General features: G+C 34.3%; 1 protein-coding gene across 1 annotated transcript in view; it reads right to left on the reverse strand.

Annotated features, from left to right (window-relative positions):
- Nucleotides 1-9,050, reverse strand: part of fam151b (family with sequence similarity 151 member B) — a 404,076-nt gene extending 395,026 nt beyond the window's left edge. Inside the window, exon 1 of the mRNA XM_069936502.1 lies at nt 8,664-9,050. Within this exon, the coding sequence (XP_069792603.1) occupies nt 8,664-8,682 (19 nt within the window). The 5' untranslated portion in view covers nt 8,683-9,050. The remainder of the gene's footprint in view (nt 1-8,663) is intronic.
- Between the last annotated feature and the right edge of the window lie 984 nt (nt 9,051-10,034).

Here is a 10,034-nt window from a genome sequence, read left to right on the forward strand (position 1 = left end):
CTGTCCATTATACTAGCAAATACTGTCAATTATACTACCAGATATTGTCCACTATATTAACAAATATTGTCCTCTATACTGTCCATTATACTCCCAAATACTGTCCATTAATCTACCAGATATTGTCCACTATATTAACAAATATTGTCCACTATACTGTCCATTATACTACCAAATACTGTCCATTATACTACCAGATATTGTCCACTATATTAACAAATATTGTCCACTATACTGTCCATTATACTCCCAAATACTGTCAATTATACTACCAGATATTGTCCACTATATTAACAAATATTGTCCTCTATACTGTCCATTATACTAGCAAATACTGTCAATTATACTACCAGATATTGTCCACTATATTAACAAATATTGTCCACTATACTGTCCATTATACTAGCAAATACTGTCAATTATACTACCAGATATTGTCCACTATATTAACAAACATTGTCCACTATACTGTCCATTATACTAGCAAATACTGTCAATTATACTACCAGATATTGTCCACTATATTAACAAATATTGTCCACTAAACTGTCCATTATACTAGCAAATACTGTCAATTATACTACCAGATATTGTCCACTATATTAACAAATATTGTCCTCTATACTGTCCATTATACTAGCAAATACTGTCAATTATACTACCAGATATTGTCCACTATATTAACAAATATTGTCCACTATACTGTCCATTATACTCCCAAATACTGTCCATTAAACTACCAGATATTGTCCACTATATTAACAAATATTGTCCACTATACTGTCCATTATACTCCCAAATACTGTCCATTAAACTACCAGATATTGTCCACTATATTAACAAACATTGTCCACTATACTGTCCATTATACTCCCAAATACTGTCCATTAAACTACCAGATATTGTCCACTATATTAACAAACATTGTCCACTATACTGTCCATTATATTAGCAAATACTGTCCATTATACTACCAGATATTGTCCACTATATTAACAAATATTGTCCACTATACTGTCCATTATACTCCCAAATACTGTCCATTAAACTACCAGATATTGTCCACTATATTAATAAATATTGTCCACTATACTGTCCATTATACTCCCAAATACTGTCCATTAAACTACCAGATATTGTCCACTATATTAACAAACATTGTCCACTATACTGTCCATTATACTCCCAAATACTGTCCATTAAACTACCAGATATTGTCCACTATATTAACAAACATTGTCCACTATACTGTCCATTATACTACCAGATATTGTCCACTATATTAATAAATATTGTCCACTATACTGTCCATTATACTCCCAAATACTGTCAATTATACTACCAGATATTGTCCACTATATTAACAAATATTGTCCTCTATACTGTCCATTATACTAGCAAATACTGTCAATTATACTACCAGATATTGTCCACTATATTAACAAATATTGTCCACTATACTGTCCATGATGCTACCAAATACTGAATATTATACTACCAAATATTGTCCACTATATTAACAAATATTGTCCACTATACTGTCCATTATGCTCCCAAATACTGTCCATTAAACTACCAGATATTGTCCACTATATTAACAAATATTGTCCACTATACTGTCCATTATACTCCCAAATACTGTCCATTAAACTACCAGATATTGTCCACTATATTAACAAATATTGTCCACTATACTGTCCATTATACTAGCAAATACTGTCAATTATACTACCAGATATTGTCCACTATATTAACAAATATTGTCCACTATACTGTCCATTATACTAGCAAATACTGTCCATTATACTACCAGATATTGTCCACTATATTAACAAATATTGTCCACTATACTGTCCATTATACTCCCAAATACTGTCCATTAAACTACCAGATGTTGTCCACTATATTAACAAACATTGTCCACTATACTGTCCATTATATTAGCAAATACTGTCCATTATACTACCAGATATTGTCCACTATATTAACAAATATTGTCCACTATACTGTCCATTATACTCCCAAATACTGTCCATTAAACTACCAGATATTGTCCACTATATTAATAAATATTGTCCACTATACTGTCCATTATACTCCCAAATACTGTCAATTATACTACCAGATATTGTCCACTATATTAACAAATATTGTCCTCTATACTGTCCATTATACTAGCAAATACTGTCAATTATACTACCAGATATTGTCCACTATATTAACAAATATTGTCCTCTATACTGTCCATTATACTCCCAAATACTGTCAATTATACTACCAGATATTGTCCACTATATTAACAAATATTGTCCTCTATACTGTCCATTATACTCCCAAATACTGTCCATTAAACTACCAGATATTGTCCACTATATTAACAAATATTGTCCACTATACTGTCCATTATACTCCCAAATACTGTCCATTAAACTACCAGATATTGTCCACTATATTAACAAACATTGTCCACTATACTGTCCATTATACTCCCAAATACTGTCCATTAAACTACCAGATATTGTCCACTATATTAACAAACATTGTCCACTATACTGTCCATTATACTAGCAAATACTGTCCATTATACTACCAGATATTGTCCACTATATTAACAAATATTGTCCACTATACTGTCCATTATACTCCCAAATATGTCCATTAAACTACCAGATATTGTCCACTATATTAACAAATATTGTCCACTATACTGTCCATTATACTCCCAAATACTGTCCATTAAACTACCAGATATTGTCCACTATATTAACAAACATTGTCCACTATACTGTCCATTATACTCCCAAATACTGTCCATTATACTACCAGATATTGTCCACTATATTAACAAATATTGTCCTCTATACTGTCCATTATACTCCCAAATACTGTCCATTAAACTACCAGATATTGTCCACTATATTAACAAACATTGTCCACTATACTGTCCATTATACTCCCAAATACTGTCCATTATACTACCAGATATTGTCCACTATATTAACAAATATTGTCCTCTATACTGTCCATTATACTCCCAAATACTGTCCATTAAACTACCAGATATTGTCCACTATATTAACAAATATTGTCCTCTATACTGTCCATTATACTCCCAAATACTGTCCATTAAACTACCAGATATTGTCCACTATATTAACAAACATTGTCCACTATACTGTCCATTATACTCCCAAATACTGTCCATTATACTACCAGATATTGTCCACTATATTAACAAACATTGTCCACTATACTGTCCATTATACTTGCAAATACTGTCCATTATAATACCAGATATTGTCCACTATATTAACAAACATTGTCCACTATACTGTCCATTATACTTGCAAATACTGTCCATTATACTACCAGATATTGTCCACTATATTAACAAACATTGTCCACTATACTGTCCATGATACTAGCAAATACTGTCGATTATACTACCAGATATTGTCCACTATATTAACAAACATTGTCCACTATACTGTCCATTATACTAGCAAATACTGTCCATTATACTACCAGATATTGTCCACTATATTAACAAATATTGTCCACTATACTGTCCATTATACTAGCAAATACTGTCAATTATACTACCAGATATTGTCCACTATATTAACAAATATTGTCCTCTATACTGTCCATTATACTAGCAAATACTGTCAATTATACTACCAGATATTGTCCACTATATTAACAAATATTGTCCACTATACTGTCCATTATACTAGCAAATACTGTCAATTATACTACCAGATATTGTCCACTATATTAACAAATATTGTCCACTATACTGTCCATTATACTAGCAAATACTGTCCATTATACTACCAGATATTGTCCACTATATTAACAAATATTGTCCACTATACTGTCCATTATACTCCCAAATACTGTCCATTATACTACCAGATATTGTCCACTATATTAACAAATATTGTCCTCTATACTGTCCATTATACTAGCAAATACTGTCAATTATACTACCAGATATTGTCCACTATATTAACAAATATTATACTGTCCATTATACTCCCAAATACTGTCCATTAATCTACCAGATATTGTCCACTATATTAACAAATATTGTCCACTATAGTGTCCATTATACTACCAAATACTGTCCATTATACTACCAGATATTGTCCACTATATTAACAAATATTGTCCACTATACTGTCCATTATACTCCCAAATACTGTCACTTATACTACCAGATATTGTCCACTATATTAACAAATATTGTCCTCTATACTGTCCATTATACTAGCAAATACTGTCAATTATACTACCAGATATTGTCCACTATATTAACAAATATTGTCCTCTATACTGTCCATTATACTAGCAAATACTGTCAATTATACTACCAGATATTGTCCACTATATTAACAAATATTGTCCACTATACTGTCCATTATACTCCCAAATACTGTCCATTATACTACCAGATATTGTCCACTATATTAACAAATATTGTCCTCTATACTGTCCATTATACTAGCAAATACTGTCAGTTATACTACCAGATATTGTCCACTATATTAACAAATATTGTCCACTATACTGTCCATTATACTAGCAAATACTGTCAATTATACTACCAGATATTGTCCACTATATTAACAAATATTGTCCTCTATACTGTCCATTATACTAGCAAATACTGTCAATTATACTACCAGATATTGTCCACTATATTAACAAATATTGTCCACTATACTGTCCATTATACTACCAAATACTGTCAATTGTTCTACCAGATATTGTCCACTATATTAACAAATATTGTCCACTATACTGTCCATTATACTACCGAATACTGTCCAATATACGAACAAATATTGTCCACTATATTAACAAATATTGTCCACTATACTGTCCATTATACTACCAAATACTGTCCATTATACTACCAGATATTGTCCACTATATTAACAAATATTGTCCACTATACTGTCCATTATACTACCAAATACTGTCCATTATACACCGGATATTGTCCACTATATTAACAAATATTGTCCACTATACTGTCCATTATACTACCAAATACTGTCAATTCTACTACCAGATATTGTCCACTATATTAACAAATATTGTCCACTATACTGTCCATTATACTACCAAATACTGTCCATTATGCTATCAGATATTGTCCACTATATTAACAAATATTGACCACTATACTGTCCATTTTACTACCAAATACTGTGAATTATACAACCAGATATTGTCAACTATATTAAAAAATATTGTCAACTATACTGTCCATTATACTACCAAATACTGTCCATTATACTACCAAATATTGTCCACTATACTGACAATTATACAACCAAATATTGTCCACTATATTAACAAATATTGTCCACTATACTGTCCATTATACTCCCAAATACTGTCCATTATACTACCAGATATTGTCCACTATATTAACAAGTACTGTCCACTATACTGTCAATTATACTCCCAAATACTGTCCATTATACCACCAAGTAATTTCAACTATATTAACAAATATTGTCCACTATACTGTCCATAATACTACCAAATACTGTCCATTATACAACCAGGTATTGTCCACGATATTAACAAATATTGTCCACTATACTGTCCATCATACTACCAAATACTGTCCATTATACTACCAAATATTTTCTACTATACTGTCAATTATACAACCAAATATTGTCCACTATATTAAGAAATATTGTCCACTATTCTGTCCATTATACTCCCAAATACTGACCATTATAGTACCAGATATTGTCCACTATATTAACAAATATTGTCCACTATACTGTCCATTATACTACCAAATACTGTCAATTATACTACCAGATATTGTCCACTATATTAACAAATATTGTCCACTATACTGTCCATTATACTAGCAAATACTGTCCATTATACTACCAGATATTGTCCACTATACTGTCCATTATACTCCCAAATACTGTCCATTAAACTACCAGATATTGTCCACTATATTAACAAACATTGTCCACTATACTGTCCATTATACTCCCAAATACTGTCCATTAAACTACCAGATATTGTCCACTATATTAACAAACATTGTCCACTATACTGTCCATTATACTCCCAAATACTGTCCATTAAACTACCAGATATTGTCCACTATATTAACAAACATTGTCCACTATACTGTCCATTATACTAGCAAATACTGTCCATTATACTACCAGATATTGTCCACTATATTAACAAATATTGTCCACTATACTGTCCATTATACTCCCAAATACTGTCCATTAAACTACCAGATATTGTCCACTATATTAACAAATATTGTCCACTATACTGTCCATTATACTACCGAATACTGTCCAATATACGAACAAATATTGTCCACTATATTAACAAATATTGTCCACTATACTGTCCATTATACTCCCAAATACTGTCCATTAAACTACCAGATATTGTCCACTATATTAACAAACATTGTCCACTATACTGTCCATTATATTAGCAAATACTGTCCATTATACTACCAGATATTGTCCACTATATTAACAAATATTGTCCACTATACTGTCCATTATACTCCCAAATACTGTCCATTAAACTACCAGATATTGTCCACTATATTAATAAATATTGTCCACTATACTGTCCATTATACTCCCAAATACTGTCAATTATACTACCAGATATTGTCCACTATATTAACAAATATTGTCCTCTATACTGTCCATTATACTAGCAAATACTGTCAATTATACTACCAGATATTGTCCACTATATTAACAAATATTGTCCACTATACTGTCCATGATGCTACCAAATACTGAATATTATACTACCAAATATTGTCCACTATATTAACAAATATTGTCCACTATACTGTCCATTATGCTCCCAAATACTGTCCATTAAACTACCAGATATTGTCCACTATATTAACAAATATTGTCCACTATACTGTCCATTATACTCCCAAATACTGTCCATTAAACTACCAGATATTGTCCACTATATTAACAAATATTGTCCACTATACTGTCCATTATACTAGCAAATACTGTCAATTATACTACCAGATATTGTCCACTATATTAACAAATATTGTCCACTATACTGTCCATTATACTAGCAAATACTGTCCATTATACTACCAGATATTGTCCACTATATTAACAAATATTGTCCACTATACTGTCCATTATACTCCCAAATACTGTCCATTAAACTACCAGATGTTGTCCACTATATTAACAAACATTGTCCACTATACTGTCCATTATATTAGCAAATACTGTCCATTATACTACCAGATATTGTCCACTATATTAACAAATATTGTCCACTATACTGTCCATTATACTCCCAAATACTGTCCATTAAACTACCAGATATTGTCCACTATATTAATAAATATTGTCCACTATACTGTCCATTATACTCCCAAATACTGTCAATTATACTACCAGATATTGTCCACTATATTAACAAATATTGTCCTCTATACTGTCCATTATACTAGCAAATACTGTCAATTATACTACCAGATATTGTCCACTATATTAACAAATATTGTCCTCTATACTGTCCATTATACTCCCAAATACTGTCAATTATACTACCAGATATTGTCCACTATATTAACAAATATTGTCCACTATACTGTCCATTATACTCCCAAATACTGTCCATTAAACTACCAGATATTGTCCACTATATTAATAAATATTGTCCACTATACTGTCCATTATACTCCCAAATACTGTCCATTATACTACCAGATATTGTCCACTATATTAACAAATATTGTCCACTATACTGTCCATTATACTCCCAAATACTGTCCATTAAACTACCAGATATTGTCCACTATATTAATAAATATTGTCCACTATACTGTCCATTATACTCCCAAATACTGTCAATTATACTACCAGATATTGTCCACTATATTAACAAATATTGTCCTCTATACTGTCCATTATACTAGCAAATACTGTCAATTATACTACCAGATATTGTCCACTATATTAACAAATATTGTCCTCTATACTGTCCATTATACTCCCAAATACTGTCAATTATACTACCAGATATTGTCCACTATATTAACAAATATTGTCCACTATACTGTCCATTATACTCCCAAATACTGTCCATTAAACTACCAGATATTGTCCACTATATTAATAAATATTGTCCACTATACTGTCCATTATACTCCCAAATACTGTCAATTATACTACCAGATATTGTCCACTATATTAACAAATATTGTCCACTATACTGTCCATGATGCTACCAAATACTGAATATTATACTACCAAATATTGTCCACTGTATTAACAAATATTGTCCACTATACTGTCCATTATACTCCCAAATACTGTCCATTAAACTACCAGATATTGTCCACTATATTAACAAACATTGTCCACTGTCCTCCCAACTTTGGCGTCTATTGCAAACCTCCTCCTCTCTCCACATCAAGTCGTCCATGTCTCCGATAAACAACACGATCCTCGTGCTGGGAAATCTCCAATCTTTAACCATCTCCTTCAGACTCAGCCTCTGACTCTCATGTCGTATTTGACCGGGATACGGAGGGGTGTCGCCTGGGCCGCCGAGGCCCACAGTCAGGATCCCGTCCATGTCTCTGTCCTTACCTGCTCTGCAGGCCTCCATGTCGGGTGGTCTCCGGGCCCGGGCCCGATGTCGAGCGCTGCGGTGCTGCCGTCTCCTTCAAGCCGCGAGCCTGCGAAACGGGCTGAACGTGCGGGAGCCGCTGCCGTGGGCAACCTCAGCCGCCGCGTCGCCACCGAGCTGCTGCACCGCCTGCAAGCCTCGAACCCCAGGCCAGGTTGCACGGAACCTGAGCCATTCCCAGCCACACGGCAGGTGCAGGGAACCTGGACTTTTCCAGGTTTGGGGGAAGATCTGGGCATTTCAACTGTTTTTTGCCCAGATTGCACCTCAACTGTTTGGTCTCGAATTTTCCCAGGTCTATTGCATCAGAAATCTTGCCTTCATGGCTGAATTTTCGAGTGGATTTGCACTATCCATCTCTTGCTTCAGGAGCATGTCTCCCTTTCCTCCCAGCTCAAGGTGTGCAAAGAGGGGCACCTGTCCTCGAGATCAATCCTCGAGTTCACATTTCTACCACACTGCCTGTTATCGGCTGGGATGTTGCACAGGACCTCGAGGAAGTACAAAACAATTATGGTGGAATAAAGACTGGGCCTATTTGAACTCCACCTCAGAGTGTTCACTTTGTTTGACCTCAGGAATAGGCATTGGTGACGAGGATGAACTGAGATTCTTGATATTGAGCTGCACAGGAGAAAATGTGGCATTTGGAGGAATTGAAGCCACGGGAATTAAAGCTTTGTCTCCATTCCACCCGACTGGAGAAGCAAGCACAGTTAGTGCTCGCTGGGTGGCTTGGTACGAGGCGTTCGATTCATATGCCGACAGCTTGGGACTGTTTGTCGACGGGGCGACGCTGGCGAAGCTCACACGGAAGTGGGCTCTACTCTTGAATACCGCTGAAGCTCAAGACGATTTAAAAGACGCTGGCTGACATGGCCAGCTGATTATAACGGGGCTGTTGAAGCCTTGAAAAAGCATTTTGTTGTGGAATCAAATGCCACATTCCAACGCCTGATCTTTTGACAGATCAAACAGAGGGACATGGAAAGCATTGCTCATTGGTCACACAACTCAGGAAGGTGGCCAAAGGTTGCAATTATGGAGCAGGTTTGGAAAACCAGATTCAAGATCAGGTGGTTCAAAGTTGTACAACCACTTGAGACATGTTGTTGGAGAAAGATGCAACACTCACACTGGCAGAAACATTGACAATAGCAGCATCATTTGAAGCAGTGGAACCTCAATTTCAGATAATGAAATTGGATCGTGCCCCCAGTTGGACATGATAGTGCATGTTCTGGTCAAGTACATAAGATATTTACCCCCGCAAGCAAAGGACAGGAACTTGGCAAGCACACTTGTCATTCAGAAAGTGATCGTGAATGTTA

Source organism: Narcine bancroftii, chromosome 1 (genome assembly GCF_036971445.1).
Source record: "Narcine bancroftii isolate sNarBan1 chromosome 1, sNarBan1.hap1, whole genome shotgun sequence".
NCBI lineage: Eukaryota > Metazoa > Chordata > Chondrichthyes > Torpediniformes > Narcinidae > Narcine > Narcine bancroftii.